This window comes from Hemitrygon akajei, chromosome 1 (assembly GCF_048418815.1).
Source record: "Hemitrygon akajei chromosome 1, sHemAka1.3, whole genome shotgun sequence".
Lineage (NCBI taxonomy): Eukaryota > Metazoa > Chordata > Chondrichthyes > Myliobatiformes > Dasyatidae > Hemitrygon > Hemitrygon akajei.
Genome location: NC_133124.1, coordinates 50701112 through 50720341, shown reverse-complemented (window position 1 = coordinate 50720341; position 19230 = coordinate 50701112). Strand labels below are relative to the sequence as shown.

Here is a 19230-nt window from a genome sequence, read left to right as displayed (position 1 = left end):
GAAGGCAGGAGCTGCTCTTGAACCTGGTGGTGTGAGACTTGAAGCTTCTGTACTTCTTGCCCAATGCTAGCTTTGAGAAGGTGGTATGGCCAGGGTGGTGTGGATCTTCCATGGATATTGCTTCCTGTAGATAGTGTGAATCCTGAGGATGGATGTGCCCAAGATGTATTAAGATGAGTAACAAAGAAAGATTCATGTCTGGCAATACCAAGATGTTTTCCATGGAGCTGAATAAAGAAATGGAATGCTTGATGATATTGCTTAAAATCTGAAGATTCATATATTTTGGTTGATATTTGATTTTGAAGCCCAGTGTAAATTCAGATAGAACACAAAGGTTGTATAATATCACATTTAAATTTTAAAAAAGCTACAGAGACTTAAGTTTCTGACTAGATTGATCTCGGTAGAAACTGATCGACATAAAGTGGACAGTAGCAAAGGCAAGTTTAAGGAGGCGTTAAGGAGGAGACACGGTGGTCAGCAGCACAGGAGCGCCGCAGGGAACCGTACTCTCTCCGGTCCTGTTCACCCTGTACACATCAGACTTCCAATATAACTCGGAGTCCTGCCATGTGCAGAAGTTCGCTGATGACACGGCCATAGTGGGGTGTGTCAGGAATGGACAGGAGGAGGAGTATAGGAAACTGATACAGGACTTTGTGATATGGTGCAACTCAAACTACCTGCGTCTCAATATCACCAAGACCAAGGAGATGGTGGTGGACTTTAGGAGATCTAGGCCTCATATGGAGCCAGTGATCATTAATGGAGAATGTGTGGAGCAGGTTAAGACCTACAAGTATCTGGGAGTACAGATAGACGAGAAGCTAGACTGGACTGCCAACACAGATGCCTTGTGCAGGAAGGCACAGAGTCGACTGTACTTCCTTAGAAGGTTGGCGTCATTCAATGTCTGTAGTGAGATGCTGAAGATGTTCTATAGGTCAGTTGTGGAGAGCGCCCTCTTCTTTGTGGTGGCGTGTTGGGGAGGAAGCATTAAGAAGAGGGACGCCTCATGTCTTAATAAGCTGGTAAGGAAGGCGGGCTCTGTCGTGGGCAAAGTACTGGAGAGTTTAACATCGGTAGCTGAGCGAAGGGCGCTGAGTAGGCTACGGTCAATTATGGAAAACTCTGAACATCCTCTACATAGCACCATCCAGAGACAGAGAAGCAGTTTCAGCGACAGGTTACTATCGATGCAATGCTCCTCTGACAGGATGAAGAGGTCAATACTCCCCAATGCCATTAGGCTTTACAATTCAACCGCCAGGACTTAAGAACTTTTTAAAAGCTATTATTAATGCTGTTTGAGATAGTGATTTAGATGCATATCATATTTTTTTACTGAGTTAAGTATTGTATGTAATTAGTTTTGCTACAACAAGTGTATGGGACATTGGAAAAAAAGTTGAATTTCCCCATGGGGTTGAATAAAGTATCTATCTATCTATCTATCTATCTATCTATCTATCTATCTATCTATCTATCTATCTATCTATCTATCTATCTATCTATCCAGTAGATGGGAAGTTTGAGGCAGCCAGGCTTAACTGCCTCCTATTTCATGAAACTCATCCATTTTTCTTTTTACTTGTTTAGTGCACCTGGTAGATGTTTGGAATGTAATAGAGGCATTCAGAGAAAATGGACTGAATACAATGGATCTGAATACTGAACTCAGCGTGGCTCGCTTGGAAGCTATCATCTCCACAATACTTTACCAGCTGAACAAACGAATGCCAACCACCCATCAGATAAATGTTGAACAGTCCATTAGTTTATTGCTGAGCTTCCTGCTTGCTGCTTATGATGGGTAAGTTTTATTGCATTTTCTTTTGCTTAGTTTTAAAATTTTATTGGCAATGCTGAACTTGACTTTTAATTGTCCAAACCCAATGGGATGACACTCTGCTGAATTGTTGTGTTCTTTGCTACTTTTTATATGTCACATTCAATCAAAGAAAAGTTTATTTTTCAGAAATGCACAGCGATGCACAAGGGTTTCGCCACATGTAAACAGGCCCAACTTGTCCATGCTGCCCAGGGTGGCTATCTATGTAAATCTTATTTGCCTTCACTTAGCCCATATTCCTCTAAACCATTCCTGGCCATGTCTTTTAAACATGATAATTATGTCTGTCTCCACTGCTCACCTGGTAGGTCGTTACATAGATACAACATTCACGGTGTGGTGAAACTTGTCTTCAAGTACCCTTTAAAACTTTTTCCTTCCACCTTAAATGTATGCCCTCTAACTTATGATCCATCAACTTGGGAGTTGATGTCTGTGCTTCTCATAACTTAATAAACTTCTATAAAGCCACACTCTTCCTACCCCCAGCCTCCTTTGCTCCAAAGAAAACAATCTCAGCCTATGTAAACTCCTTATAACTCAAGTCTACCAATCCAGAAAACATTCCTGCATATCTTTTGATGTACTCTCTCGAGGTTTAATCACATCCTTCCTATAGTGTGGTGTCCAGAGCCATTGTCACTATTAGTGAATGTATGCTCTATTCTGGAAGAAAATTAGACTGAGTGGGAACAGAACTCTCATACCAGATGCCAAATGCAGAAAATAGTCTCTTTGTGCAACAATTGAATGGTTGCTTTGGGAGAATGGAAAATATTTACTCTGCGAGAAGACAGCAGAGCTACTGACACTCCCCAGTACAGAACCTCAACAGTCATTGATGCTACAAGTTGCTCTATGTATTGTAATTCAAAGACACAACAGCAGCAACTGAGCTCTCACCATAAGGACGTGCTGTAGGGCAAGTTGTGGCGTTGGCCATCAGATACTATGTCATTGTTGGGTCAATTAAATACCAATGAAATTGAACATCATTTCCATGCCACAAAGAAATCATCTCCAACTCCACATAACATTGTCGGATTTAATAAAGTTGAGACTTTATAAAGCACTTGTGAGGCCTCACTTGGAGTATTGTGAGCAGTTTTGGGCCCCTTATCTTAGAAAGGATGTACTGAAAGTGAGGAGAGTCCAAAGGAGGTTAACAAAAATGATTTCAGGATTAAATGGCTTGTCATATGAAGACCGTTTGATGGCTCTGGACTTGTGGTGACCTCATTGAAACCTATCGAATGGTGAAAGGCTTTAATAGAGTGGATGTGGAGAAGATGTTTCTTGTGGTGGGAGTGTCTAAGATAAGAGGACACATCCTCAAATCAGAGGGGTGACCTTTTAGAATGGAGATGAGGAGTTATTTTTTTTAGCCAAGGAGTGGTCAATCTTTGGAATTGACCACTCCAGGCAGCTGTGGAGGCCATGCCTTTGTGTATATTTAAGGCAGAGTTTGGTAGATTTTATGGTAGTTCATGAATTCAATCTGAGCAGAGCCCTCAGTCCACTAAACATTTCAATGTGCATACCCATCAGGACCCTTCTGAAGGTGACCTTATTAGCAGCCAAACAGGTGCTTTGACTACCAGTAGCTTGTCATTTAGAGTCCTTCATTCCTAACATGCCTATAATCCCTTTGAGTAGAATCTCACTTTGCAGATCTTGCTCAATACAGTCATCTAAATTATACTCCGTGTTAATATTTGGGCTGAATTAGTAACATAGTAAGTGACGTTGGGAATCTAGATTCCTATAGCATCACTGTTTCCTTTTCTTGTGTTTCTTGCTCCTGTTGCGTTTACTGGATATTAAAAATGTAAAAGACACAAGTAGAGATTAAAGGAAACTACGTGGGGAAAAAGGAAAGTAAAGGGATTGTTTACATTGTTTATGGTATGTAACGTAGAAGAGAGTGTGTTTTGAAGGGATCCAGGATATGAGAGGGAGACAGGGAGCAAAGGAGGTTGATTGATATGGCAGGTGAGGAGGAGGATTAGGTTTTGAGATGTTGTCCTCAATAGCTTCACCTTCATCACTTGGCAATGATATCACTGTAATTGCCAGCTTTACTTCATTCATGGGGTTAGTTCATGGAGACAACTATTCTTCCTCCAGTCAGATGATTCTATTTCAAGTTGCACCATCTTTTTTGAGATGTGTGTTGTGTCTGGGTGAGATGTGGGTGATAAGGCAGTGTTCTGAGTGTTTGTGGCAAAGCACATGAATTTTATGATTGGTCTTAAAGGAAAGAAAGGAAATAGTAAATTATTATGGTTCTTTTCAAATCCAATTTGGAATGTCTAAAGTTCTTTATGACTGGTGAATTTGTTTTGAAGTATGGTCATTGTCATTATCCAAGATACGTGATTATAAACTCTCAAAAGCAGCTTGATAATAATGGAATTAACTGTTTTAGAAATGTTGGTTTACGGATAAATGCAGTGCAGGATTTATAGATGCAGTGGTGAGTGAGTGTTGTAAGTATAGTTCATTGAACAGTGCCTGACATTAGTGGTGCAGTTAGTGGGATGTGGTATTTGGATTTGCTTTTATCGATCTTGCTGACTTGACTGAGGTCAATAAACTTCACAGAATTACAGAACAATTGCAGCATGGAAAAGGCCTTTTAATCTGTCAAGTCCCTGTCATTCCAATTTATCCATCTCTCTTGCCATCTCTACACAGCTTTAAACTCTTTCCTCTCAAATACTTATTCAGCTCCCTTTTAATGCAATTATTGAATCTGCTTCCACTGCTACCCTGACAGTACATTTCACATTTCACATTGTACCACTCATTATGTGTGAGTGGGCGGGGGTGGGTATTTCTCGGAATCTCTTTTCGAAAGTTCATTCAGAACTTCATTTAACAGATGGCACACCCTATAGGTACTGACTGTTAAAGTTTTTGATATTTTACATAAGATATAACCTGACTTAGTTCTGACTCTCAGCCTCAAGACCGGAAAACAGTTGTGTATCAGACCCAATGATTAGATTAGATTAGACTAGATTGTGAGGACACTCAGTCCTCATTTATTGTCATTTAGTAATGCATGCATTAAGAAATGACACAATATTTCTCCAGTATGATATCACAAAAACACAAGACAGACCAAGACTAACTTACAAAAACCACATAATTATTACATTCAGTTACAACAGTGCAAAGCAATGTCGTAATTTGATAAGGGCAGACCATGGACACGGTAAAAAAAAGTCTCAAAAGTCCTCGATAGCCCATCATCTCACGAAGACGGTAGAAGGAAGAAAAACTCTTCCTGCCATGAACCTCCAGCACCACAAAGCTTCCTGATGCAGCCTCTGGAAGCATCCGACCACAGCCAACTCTGAGTCCATCCGAAAAACTTCGAGCCTCCGACCAGCCCTCCGACACCGAGCACCATCTCTGCCGAGCACTTCGACCCCGGCCCCAGCCGCCAAGCAACAGGCAAAACCGAGGATTCGGGGCCTTCCTCTCCGGAGATTTTTCGATTGTGCAGTAGCAGCGGCAGCGAAACAGGCATGTCAGAAGTTTCACTAGATGTTCCTCCATGCTTCTCACGTCCGTCCCCATCAAATCAGGATTGTGCATGGCCCCTACTTACAGATAACAGATATTCATTCCTGGAGTGGCCGCGCGTGCTGCCATCGTGCTGCCATTTTCTCAGATAACTTCTTAAGAGAACTTAAAACCACAGTTTTATTCCATTTTTATTATGACACAGGAGGAGGCCATTTTAGTGCATTGAGTCCATTCTAGTTCACAGACTAATCCCCTTTCTCTGCTGGTTTTCCCTTTTGCATAATCTCCCCACATTCCTCTCAACTTCCCCCAAGTAATCAAATAGAACAACATATTTGATTCAAGTTCCAAATAAAGAAGTTACTATTTTATTTTGAAATTTAAACCATCAATCACTGATACTCAAATACATTTGTATCATGGAAAAGAAACACCACTGAAAAAAATAATGTTTTAACATTTTCAAATTATGAAGATAATTCATTCCTTTGTTTAGAACTCCAACAGTCAATGTAAATGGCAGTAAGATTAAATTTCTCTGATAAAACAGATTAGCTTCATGCATCTGTGTTTTTAGATTACTATAAAATCATTTGTTTTTTAAATTGCTTTATTGTGGTTGATTCTTTTTAGAGAAGGCCATGGCAAAGTATCGGTTTTTACTGTGAAAGTGGCATTAGCAACAATGTGTGGAGGGAAGATTCTAGATAAACTGAGATGTAAGTATTGTGCACAGAATGTTTGTTATCATGTTGACTTTTTTTTACTATTCGTAATCACTTGCCTCCACATTGAAATATGTAAGAAAGTAAGATTTATTTATATATTGCCTTACACATCATCAACATTCTGTGATGTGTCAAAAAGAGATGCTGCCTTTTGGCCCAACCATCAAGCACCAATTTTTACTCTAATCTATGTTAACCTCCCCACATTTCCCTCAGCTCCTCTTAATTCTATCATTGATTTACATTCAAGCGACGATTAAATAGGTTCATAAGTCTACCAAGGAGGACAGTTTTCAGGATGTGGAAAAAGACTAGAGCACCCAGGAAACCCAATTATTTAAAGGAGAACATGCAAACTCCACACGGATAGCACCCAAGGTCAGAATTGAACCTGGGTCACTGGAGCTCCAAATGCACTTCTCTGCTGTCCCACATGCTTGATATTAGTTACATACTTTTGAAGCACAGAAATAGTTGGAAAATTTTGTAACATAGTGAAATAGCACAGATGAACAACTGTCAGAAAAGTTGGTGACGATCTAATATTGGCATCACTTTATGAATATCATTTCACATCTAAAATGTATGTGCATCAATATTTCACATAATATCTCTCTACTTCAAATATTTTAAGTGTTTGACTGTGGCTGAAAAGGTGAATTGTTAATACAAAGGTTTGGAAAAAGCTGCTCAAGTTGAAATTGCCTGTTTCGCTGAATGAGAGATATTGAACAGTGCATATTAAAAAGTATTGTGCAAGCAATTGTATGTTTGATTTAAGGCCAGCCTGCTGAAAATTTCAGGAGCACAGATATTGATATAAGAAGACACAAGATATTGATTTTGGGGGAAAGGGCCATGGGGCAGGGATGTTGTGGCGTGGGTCTGTGGGAATTGGGACGTTAAGTGTCAGGGTTGTTATTAGAAGGGGAGTTGTGATTGATTACCAGGTAATTGATGGCTGGTGGATTGTTGTTCTGGATTGAATTACGTAGCTGGAAGAATCAGGCTACAGATGGGTGAGGGACAGTTTCTTAACAGTGAAGGTTTTCTTTTTCTTTAACAGTGAAGACTTTAACTAGCTCATTAACTTAATTATTGGAAAGGTTGGAGGAGAGTTGAGAAAATACTTTACTACTGGGCCAGAGGTCACATGTCTTGATCACACTGCCTGAAAGGCTTAAAACGTACCATCTGCAGGGCTCTGGATTGAGTGTTGAGAAATGGGATTAAGTGAAATAACACAGTTTTTCTCGGCATGGGCATCATGTGAGAATAACAAATTTCTGGCTGTAAATTTCTCCAGTTCTAAATGCTGACAGTGAGTTAGGTTGCACAGAAAACCATTAATATTAAAATATTCTTAAGGCAGTAGGCTGACATTTAGTGACAAATATGTTTTACTGACTCTCACTATTTCTCTTTAATAGATGTGTAACATCTGAAAGAAAACAACAGATTACTTTGTTGTTCTCATCTGAATTTCCCATTTGGGAGGTACAATTCATTTAGTGAGTGGCTGGATCACTGTTCTTTTGGTTAGTTGAAACCACAACAAAAGCCCATTCGCCATTTATTTACAAAGCAAGTCAATGACATTCTGAAATGAAACATTTGGTAGAAAACACTGTCCTCTATGGATATCCTCGTAAACAGCCCTCTGCAGACCTTTCAAATACGGTAAATGCTGAGAAGAAACCTTTATCTCTGAGAGTGCAGTGGTATAATCAGTGTCACCAGTGATTGGAACTTTGGCTTAATCCTTATTCAAAGTGCTCATTATCCATAATAACCTCTGACTCAGTGAGGTTTAGTTGCCAAAAATGTGCTTAAAATGGCTGATGAAAACCCGACACATTGTGATTTTAACATGGGTGGGCTTGGGTGTGCCCATAATAGCAATGAGATCCATAGTAAATGTAATAGCCATTTGGCTGCAATAGACACAACTGTTGTTCTAACTGGTGAAGCCTGCCATTCCCTAAAATATACATCAACTTTCTCTGTGTGGTAAGAGGAGCAGCTTTGTCCTAATTTAATGAGAGCCTGTCTGGACATGTCCATCACCAGGAATCCTGTGCATAGCTTATGCTGCAAGTGGATTCCCTGAAGATTTCTAACTACATCACTTTTGCAGATCTGCTTGGGGCTCCCAGCACCAACCTACCAGCTACTTCTTGGCATCCTCATCAAATTTAACTGTTAATGCCCGCATCCCAAAGGATGATGGCCTGACTGGACACATAACTGCTCCGCATTTTCTCTGTCTCTAACCCACCTACCTTTACTCCCCAGACTGCTCTTTAACTGGCTTCCCGCTGGACACGTGGACTCCTGCAGTGATGCAGTGTCAGAGGAAGGGCATTCCATGCTTCATTTCAGCATATTGTCTTGAATCTAAGGGATTTCAAGGGGGAAAAAAATCTCGGGGTTTGTGCATTTGGTTGATTGTTTTCTTGATCAGCAGTCAGAACATTTTTGAAATCCAAGTGTGTACTTCTTGCAGAGTAATCTTTCTAAACCAACCTTTCCAGTTGCAGTCCAAAATATTTTTAAAGCCAGCTGAACCTCTAATTTTCCACCTGTTCAAGTTTTTAAATGACCTTAATCTGAACAGCTAAAGCCCTTTCTCATGATGGAAAGGTGATGAACCGTATCGGATCAATTGCGAGAATGTGGCAAGTGCATATATGGCTGAATGATCACATGGTGAATCAATTGGGCCCCCTACATGTGGGTGTCTCTTTCAAGTGTGCATGTTTTTCATCTCGTTTTGTACAGTGCCTAACGTGATTCAGGAAAAACATTTAACCCTACTGCTCCATTGTCATTCTTGCTCTGTGCTAATATAACGGGTGCAATTAATTTAAGGACAAAGAATAGGATTCTCGCTTTTCATCTGGAAAAATGTGTGGAATGTTATACAGTTTTATTTTATTTGCATGTGCTTTTCAGAACTTGTAGGACTTGTGGTTCCTTCTTGGAGTAGATGTCTTCATCTTGTTATCAAATTCTTCAAAAGAGATCGGTCTATTCACTTCTGCATTTTACACTCCTCCCCTTTAAGATACAACATGGCCTTTGAAACAATGTGTCACAGCCTATTTCCCACCCTACTTTTGCAATATAACTATTAGGATCATATTTCACATACTTGTTAAATAAATGTAAATTAAGTTTTGTAGAGGCTCATTCTTAGTTGTTAAGGCAGGGGTAGTGAGCCTGATCTTTGATTTTTTTTTAAACAATTTGGTAGTTAAACTGTGTAACTTATTTTATACTGTAAGTGTTACTTAATAGCACATGTTTGCAAACTTTTAACAGTGTTTATTTTCTGCTAATATCTTCCAGATATTTTCTCCCAAATATCAGACTCAAATGGAGTAATGATATATGCAAAGTTTGATCAGTTTCTACAAGAGGTGCTAAAGTTGCCAACATCAGTGTTCGAAGGTCCCTCCTTTGGATACACAGAACAAGCATCAAGATCATGTTTTTCCCAGCAGGTGAAGAACATTAAAATCATTTAATTTGTTCATCTACAGCTGAACACTCTGACTTCTCTTTATTTCTCATTTTCTGTTATAATTTCAGTGGAAAATATGGGTGGCGGGCAGAAATTTACTCATTTGCTTCCTGATTTGCAATCCTTTTCTGTCTTAAACCAATGTTGAGAATCAGTATAGCTTCCCATTATATTAAATGCCATTAACATTACATGAAAATATATAAGCTGTAATACAATGAAACCTAGAAATTCATTGGATTCTTTTGCTTTGAGTTTGTCAATTGACTTTATCAATGATGGAAAGCAATAAGGACTGTTTTAACTACTCTGGAAATTCAGCTGGGCAGTTTCTAGTATAACTACCCTTGCATTCCTGAAGTGACTTCTTCACCATTTCCACACAGAATGATATCATATTTTTGCAGTCATGTCATGTGAATGTTATTACACTGTCCTAGGAGTGACCATCACTGAGTAATCACAGGACAGTGAGGCATTAATGATGTATGTATTCTTTGTTGGTACCAATGTAAGGTTAACTTGCATACTCACCTTTGACCCTTTTAGTATAATATCTGCCAGTCACTGTGAGGTTTAAGTCCTGATCTTCTGATTGTCAAGATGTTCTTGTATCTGTGAGGCTGAGGTTACTGATTCACAAACTTGTTCTCTACCCCGACCCTAGGCTTTCATCTCTGGTTTACAACTGCCTAACCCTGGACCTTGCCTTAGTTCCAAACATCAAATATTGAGCAAAATGAAAGTATGCACCTTTTCAGCAGCTGTTTCTTTGTGAAGCACTGAACTGAAATTGACGCAACCAATTTCAGCACCATTGATTCCATTTATGTTTTACAATTCTTATCATCCAGTTCACTCACTGCAATCTTTGTAACAGACTCTTAGAGGAACATATCAATAATACAAACAACACCCTTACAGTTACAGAGAAATATTGCGAATGAATGTTGCAATAATAGGAAGGGATGGTTGCCTGCTTCCAGGGGTCAGAAGGACGTGGACATTACAGTAAAGCAGAAGGTGTGGTCTTTGTGCACCTGAACCATGAAGATCTGTCAGGTTCTGCTGGAAAACATCAAGCAGGTCTCTTTAAGGACATGAATGCAGTCTACAAATGTCAATACTTTGGGAAAGACTGAAATGCACAGAAGAGTCTATGCCAGCTGTGTGGGCTGACAAAAAAAGTAGATGACGTTTTCTCACCTTGAGTAACTAATTTGAATAACTTAATGCAGTAGTGAAGAGCAGTCTGTGAGATGTGACAGAGATGATCCTAAGGGCGTGGAGGAATTACTACAGTATGTTGATTTTGTATTTTGAGATGGAGGCAGATCCTTATTTTGATTTGCCGATTTCAATAGGCAAATCAAAATAAGGATCTGCCTCCATCTCAAAATACAAAATCAACATACTGTAGTAATTCCTAGAATTTTCCCAGGGGCTGAATCACTCCAGAAAGGTTTTCAATTATTTCAGAAGTCGCTAACAACCACTCTACTGCCCACTAATTTCTACTTTAATAACATGCTGGAAAATAAAAATGGATCTCAACATACAGTCATCAGCAAAAGCAATCAACTGAAGGAGTTTCTTAACCTTGAAATGACCTTTCTTGTCGCTTCAACTTTTCAATATCTAAAGCAGGTGTTTCCAACCTGGGGTCCACATACCCCTCGATGAATGGTAGGGGTCCATGGCATAAACAATGTTGGGAACCCCTATTCTAAAGCATCTGCACGTTCAAAAGAATTGCCTTGTCTTTCTCGTCTCATGGATATCTTCTCCCTGCCAGGCTCTCTGTAGCTCAGAGCCGTATTCTAAACTGAGGATTGCAGTGAAGTGAACTTGGCTTGATGTTTCTCATCAGTCTGTGGCACTAAATGTGGCAGCTGTACATTATATTCCTGAAGTTTCCACCTCCAACATCCAATAATGGACAGAAGGCAGAAAGAACATGACAACAAAAAAAATGTAAGCAAGAGAAGATTAACCAAGGATGAAAATCTAAAGAGAACATCGAAGCTGATGAAAACAAAGAAGGGAAAAGATAAAACAAAACACGAGAAACACAAGAATACTTACAGTGAACATCTTCAGAGCCACTGCCTGTATCCAAATTTGCAATGAGTTCAGATCACCAAGGACTCCAGTGCTTGCTGCCCTACATTGTTCAAAACTCAGCACCATTCAGTTTTAAAACTCTTACCCTATGTGAACACGTCTCTGGCTCTTTATTGCTGGTTTCCTGTAATTTTTTCCAGCCTCCAACTCCTCCAGTTATGCACTCTGAACATAATTCTTTCACAACTGGTTGGTGATCATGCATTTGACATTCAAGTCTCGAGCTCAGGAATTCCCTTTCCAAACTGTGTCACTCTTTCCTTTAAAACACTGCCTAAAAAAAAATATTTGCTTTAAATGGCCTGGTCTTGTATTTTGTTTGATAAAGCTCATACTTCCTGCTTATTTAAAATTCCATATAAGCATTGTTGTTATAATTGCTTGCCTGTCAAAGTTAATATTATCTATCCTTCGTTCTTCTTGGAACCTTCTATTGTGGATGAGCTGGGAGAAAATAGCTGAAGTATGGGAAGAAAGTGAAAGATAAGAAAGAACTATGAGATGGGTGGGATAGACTCAGGAACAAAAAATATGGGAAGAGGATAGGAGAAGCAAATTGAGAGGAAGTGTTGAGGTAACTGAGGAATGGAGAAGGGAAAAGATAGTAAGTAAAGAAGAAATTTGAAGAGCTATGGAAAAAAGAAGAGAAGGGCAAGGGAATAGAAAAAGGAGAGAGGAAGGATCAACAATAAATCTTTCACCTCAATCTGAACAACCTTCTGAGAGACTTTGAGTAATGAAAGGAATCTGGCAAACAAAATAACTTGTCCTAATAAGGTTAGTGCAGCTGAGAACCAGATCAGCTGATGGATTCTTTTTTTTGTGCCACTGGTGGAAATAAAACAAATCCCTTGAAATTGAGTTGGCAAATTGACTTGACACAGTTCTTAGAACTAAACATTATCCAACAACATCTTTCTAACTTCACTATGTTTATAGAATGTCTAATATATGGAAACAAGGAGCAGTGGATATATTTTGGCACTTTTCCCCCATTGTTCAGGTTGCACTGATTTTTAAACTCTTCCATGACTCTGTCAATATTTGGCCCAGATAGTGCCAAACATCCAGCCAATTCTAGCAGCTTACAGTTTGGCAGGTTGCATAAAAAAGGAAATATATGGACAATTTACATGACATTCCAAATTTCCTTATAAGATGAAAAGAAAACATTCAGTTCCAAATGATCTCTGCTAATTTCCCTGTAATCTAGTCCCCCATATTCCCATCAACTCTTCCAGATTATGCCACTCAGAATTTATTTATCATATGCACATACAGTAAAATGTGTCATTCGCATTGACAACCAACCCAAGGTAAGGATATGATCGTGGCAGACCACAAGTGTCGCAACAACAGCAACAAAACAAGCTCATTTCCTCCCATTCACAGAAACAAACAGTTCTCCAACCCCAGAGCAGGCCAGGCCTTCACTGGACTTATGGATTCACAGATATCAGCTTTCAACTTGACAATCCATCAGTGGACTTGCTGACCCAGGGCTTCAGCCATCAGACCTCGCCATTGGACTTTGATCAACCTTTGGGCTGTGACCTTCAGTATCCACCCCAGGACTTGCCAGTGACAGACCCCGACCTCCAGGCTTTGAACTCTGAACTTTCTGATGACAGGACGCTGAACAGGCTTCGAAATCAGGGCTCGCCGACTTGTAAATTTGGGGGTGGCAGGGGGTAACGAGCCTTTGTACCTCTTTTCGTTTAGTCTCTTCAGTCCTGGTCTTCATCCACTACATTTGATGGCACAATATCCTTCATCTATGTCATTGCTGGCCTTGGTATGTGGAGAGTAGAGTGGAGGCCTAGACCTCTAACTCCCTCACATCCTGTGGTGAACTACATATACCTGTCTGGACACGCCCCCCTGCTGACTGCTCCTGTGGCTCCTCCCACTGACCCCGGTATAAAGGCGATTGGGGACACTGCCCCGGCCTCAGTCTCCAGGATGCAGTGTGGTGGTCAATTGCTGCTTGTTCTTTCTTCCAGCCAATAAAAGCCTATATCTCGCCTCACGTCTCCAAGAGTTATTGATGGTGCATCACATCCCGACCTATTTCCCATATCCACTCACCTACCCTTAAGGACAACTGGCAGTGGACAATTAACGTCAACCTGCAAAAAATCTGAAGAGCTATATGGACAGCATTTGTGGACATTTTTTGGCTCTTTGTTAAGTCTGTACATTCTGAAAGCAGTGATAGAGGGTCAAGACTCAAACAATGGATTTGCTTATACAGTCGGCCCTCCTTATCCGCGAATTCCGCATGCGCGAAACGCGAAAACCCGGAAATGCTCTTGTTGTTTGAGCATGTACAGACTTTTTTTTCTTGTCATTATTTCCTAAACAATGCAGTATAACAACTATTTTACATAGCATTTACATTGTATTAGGTATTATAAGTAATCTAGAGATGATATAAAGTATACAGGAGGATGGGCATGGGTTATCGTGGATCAGGATAAAAAAAAAATCGTAAGTTCTCTTACTCAGTAAGTCGGAACAGGTACATCCGGTATTATTAAGCGTCAGTTAGTCAAACGTTTGTCTTAGTATATAGTATATATTTTACCTTTGTATGCATATGAAACATTTAAGAACGTATGTTTCAGCGCCGGGCTTGGGACGGAAGTGACAGATCGCTCCCGAGTGCGCTCTCCACCGTGTCGGGTTGATGCGGAGGATCAAAAACCCAAAACCTAATCATTAAACCACTGTGTTGCTTAGTAATAATTGTAGCTTTCATTGGGGCAGAGCCTTTCTCATTTTATCCTTTAAAATTGTTCCGATCATTGACCAACATAGCCTCACACTTTTCCAATGACCGATGGCGTTTCACCTCTTTCCGATCGCTTTATTATTTCCACTTTATTTTCAATTGTGATCGTGTTTATTTTCGTGAACAAAAACACTGCGGATTCAGATCGCTACGGCTGGATCCTAATGTCCACCGCACTGAGACAGGTTAAATAAGGTCTGGGTTCCGCTGGGTCCTAAGGTCCACCGCATTGAGACAGGTTGAATAAAGGACTTGAGCATCCACGAATTTTGGTATCCGCGAGGGGTCCCGGAACCAATCCCTCACAGATAAGGGATTGTACTTCAAAACATGATTTTCAATGGTCTGGCGAATAAACTGGGGAGAAAACTAAAGGTGGAAGTTATTGAACAGTCCCCTTCTCATAGGACATCGGACTAGAAATTTAGCTGTTTATTTCTGAAATAAGTGAATGAAGTTGATTATTTCTGTTGTAGTTCCCTAAATGTATGCTCTCTCAAGATTCATTCAAGATTGCTTAATGTCACTTCCAGTACATAAGTGTAAAGGAGACAAAATGATTGTTAGTCTGGATCCAATGCAGCACAAAAAATCACTAATACTGTAATTAAAAATCACAATAAATATAAATGCATATTGTATGTCTCGACACAGGAGCTTCTGCATGTAAGGTGATGACAGGCGTTGATAAAACAACAGGGGTTGTTTGTGGAGGAGATGCTGATCTGCCTTTACCGCTCGGGGAAAGTAACTGTGTTTGAGTCTGGTGGTCCCGTCATGGACATATTCTTCTCCCTGGTGGGAGTGGGACAAACAGTCTATGAGCAGGTTTGATGGGATCCATCATGATATTACTGGTCCTTTCTGTATATATGTTTTTGATGGCTGGTGGGAAGCTGGTGCCAGTGATGTTAGGCAGTTCCGATTGCCTTTAATAGGGCCTTCCTGTCCTCCACAGTGCAGTTTCTGTACCATGCAGTGACACAGCTTGTTAGGATACTCTCCACTGCACATCTGTGGAATAATGTGAGGATAGATATCCATTGTCCAGCTCTCTTCAGCCTCCTCAGAAAGTAAAGGCATTGGTGAGCTTCGTGTAGAATGGGTTCTGGGACCATGAGAGGCTGTGTGAGATGTGCACTCCCAGGAGTTTGAAACTGCTCACAGTTTCCACTGCTGTGTCGTCGATTATAAATTCTGGTCTGCATTTCTACCCAACTGACCAGACAATCTTTAATTTCCTGCAGCCTGAAGTTTGACTTCTGGTTGTCAACTGTTGGGCAATATTTTCTGAGCTGCCTGTTCCCTTTATTTAGAACTGAACAATAAGTATGTATTACAAAAAGCAAGAGGCTGAGACTGAGCCATGTGGAACTCCTGCAGCAATAATAAACTTCCAGTCACAAAAAGAGTTGTAAACAGCAACCTTTTGCTTCCAGTTTTGAATCTGTTTTGATATGCCATTGAATCTTAATGTCTATCACCTTTTTAAAATCAGTGTACATTGTTTTGTTACATTACTGCCATTCCACCAGCCCGATATAAAAGGTACATCCCCGAGCTTGTTCCAGCCCACCAATGGGATATCCAAATTATCTTTATTTCTCCAACTGCACCTATCCCAGTTGTATTTACTTTCATAATCCACCCCCCCCCCCCCCCAGAGATGCCAATCCTTGATGGACACTCTCATTCCTCTGACTGACCAACCCCTGCCCCAGTACTCAGTGACCACTTTTACAACAGACACTGAGGCTTTTGCATTAGAATAAATGCAGTGATGCTTGCTGATACCACCCCCACCCCGCTACCCTTCCTTTGCATGCCTATTCTTCCCACTGTCAAGACTTGTTCTAGTTCTTTTGTACAAGTCATCTCTTCTATCTGCTGCACTGTCATTTTGGGGCCCACTCCCCAGATTCACTAATTTAAACCCTTCCAAGTAGCACTAACAAACCACCCTGCGAGGATATTCATCCTCGAGTTCAGATGTAATCATCCTTCTTGTACAGGTCACCTCTGTCCCAGTAGAGATACCAATAATATAAAAACCTTAATCCCTTCCTTCTACACCAGCTCTTTAGCTGTGCATTCATCTATCTTCCTGTTTCAATGCTAAAATTTGGGACAGGGAGTAATGCCTGCTGGGTGATCAATCACCAGGGCCTGATAGGTTCAGTTTCAGGATGTTAACAGAAGGAAGGGAAGCTGGGACCCGGGAAATTTTAGCATCTTCATCAACCATCAGTGAGGTACCAAAAGACCGGAGGATAGCTAAGTTTGTTTCTTTGTTCTAAAAGGGTAACAGGGCTAAGCCAGAAGAGAAATTATTGCAGAAGGATTTATGTATCTGTGGAAAGGCAGTCTCATTAGAAGTAGTCAGCATTTAGTTGTGTATTTGTTCATTTTTGTCACATGTAACAAGATATAGTGAAAAGCTTGTCTTGCATACTACTCATATAGATCAAATTATTACACAGTGCATTGAGGTAGAACAAGGTAAGATTTAAAAGAAAACAATGCAGAATAAAGTATAAAAGTTACAGAGAAAGTTATAGAGTACAGGTAAACAATAAACTACAAGGTCATAACGAGGTAGATTGTGAGGTCAAGAGTCTATCTTATCATGCAGGCAGTCCATTCAAGAGTCTGACAACAGTAGCGTAGCTTCTCTCCTCCCTGCTAACTGACTCTTCATCTTTTTCTTCCTCCAGTCCTGAAGCGTCAACTATACTGTTTTCTATAGATGCTGCCTGGCCTGCTGAGTTCCTCCAGCATTTTCTGTGTGTTGCTTGGATTTCCAGCATCTGCAGATTTTCTCTTGTTTTGATAGTGAGATAGAAGCTGTTCTTGTACATGTTTTAAGGCTTTGTAAAGATTGGCACCTCAAATGCTAGTATAAGGCCTCTGTTGGTCAGTGTCGACCATGGATATTGCTTCCTAGCTGTCTAGATATGCAAGCCAGGGCAGTACAATATGGAGAGCAAACTGTTGCCCATGTAGCAAACTCTCCCTCTCCATGCATCTGATGTACCAAAGGAATGGCAGAGGCCGATACAGTTTAGCACCAGCAGCGTCGCAGAAGCTGCCAGTCAGCATTGAAGTCAACATAGGACTACCTTAGGGACTCCAGCTCCGAAATTTTCTCTTGGAGTTTACACCCAAAGCTCAAGTGGATATGGCCACAAGGCAGCAGAGGTTTGAGATGGAGTTTTCCTTCTGCAAGATGAGCTGCGAACCACAGCTGATGAGCCCCCGTCTCCATGAAGCAACTGGTTTTATGGTGCCCACCTTTGCCCCTTATCCCGTCAGTAGAAATAGTTCTGCTAAACTTAGTAGCTAAGCCTCGTGTGAAGTCTAGGAGTTGAATTTGACAGTTAGAGGCTATTTGAGGTGTATGTCATTGGGAGCATTTAATAGATAGTTGGAGCTTATTCCAATTAGGCTATAACAGCTTTAAGGAACCAGTATACTGCTCTACAATCTTCATTGAATCAGAATTGACAGCCTGGGTTAATGGTGGAAGATGGAATGCAATTTTGTTGCATGTGATTGACAGTGCCCAGTTCTATGCTGCTCGTTGACAATCATTCTGCTTTAGTGCAATGTTAATGCTATACAAGGAGGAAGGCATTCTCTGTGTGAGTGTATGACCTTGCATTCACAGAGATTATTCTTACTAATATTTTAATCGACAGATGCAAATAGGAAGAAAAAGGTTGGTATAGAAGAGGTCATATGGTTTTATCCTTGCATTTATTTTCTGACAATCATGCCAATCTGCCAATTGAGTCCTTTCTGGTTTGGCCAGCTCGGTTGGTATTATTGCTACTGAGCTGTTCTTAGGAATTAAAAACTGATGGTCCCCTTCCACCAAGCATTAATCCATTGATACCATTAGTCGTCCAAGTGGTGATTCACTTGGAGGACTACTGTTTGGTTATTTGGGACTGGAAAATTGTGCTGATCAGTAAGAGCTATATTTGATCTGATTTTGTGAAAGTTCAAAGATTGTAAAGTCAGTTTTGAGATTTCTTAAGGCAACAACCTGTGTTAGTTGGCAAGCCCTGCTGCTGGGCCAAGACATAATTAACTAAGGACATGTTTCGAAGAGTCCGTGCCTTTAATAATCCTGTAGATCATTATATCTACAGAGTTATTCCCATACTAGACAGCAGAATGTGTACAAATGACTTTATGTTGAAAATCATTTTTAATTGGATTTCTTTGTCATTATTTGAAAGGTTTCCTTGAAAATGCCAGCAGAATGTCATGGTTTGCAGTGTAATGTTGACAAATTCTGAGAACAAATTAAACATGTCAAAAGAAAAGAGATTATTTTGATGTTTGAGAAGTTACTAAAAGTCAAAATGGCATGAGTTTTCAATGACTTTCACTATTTCATTATATTAATGTGAACTTTTCATTCCCAAGGAAAATCCAATTTCTATTTCATGTCTTACAGAAAAAGGTGACACTAAACAGTTTTCTGGACACCTTGATGTCTGATCCCCCACCACAGTGTCTCGTCTGGTTACCACTCATGCATCGTCTTGCTAATGTAGAAAATGGTAAGTTATCAACAGTTTCATCTATGTACGATTCTCTTTGTGGTAGTAGCAATGGAAAAACTTCCAGGGTTCTTTGTTACTACTCCGTGAAACTG

General features: G+C 40.3%; 1 protein-coding gene across 24 annotated transcripts in view; it reads left to right on the top strand.

The window, feature by feature from the left end:
• The window catches only part of dtna (dystrobrevin, alpha), a 289844-nt gene that overhangs the window by 164300 nt on the left and 106314 nt on the right, over positions 1–19230 (top strand). For all 24 annotated transcript variants that reach the window (XM_073042943.1, XM_073042980.1, XM_073042971.1 and 21 more), the window contains 4 exons: positions 1603–1816; positions 6026–6111; positions 9472–9626; positions 19030–19135. In XM_073042943.1, coding sequence (XP_072899044.1) covers positions 1603–1816; positions 6026–6111; positions 9472–9626; positions 19030–19135 — 561 coding nt within the window. The remainder of the gene's footprint in view (positions 1–1602; positions 1817–6025; positions 6112–9471; positions 9627–19029; positions 19136–19230) is intronic.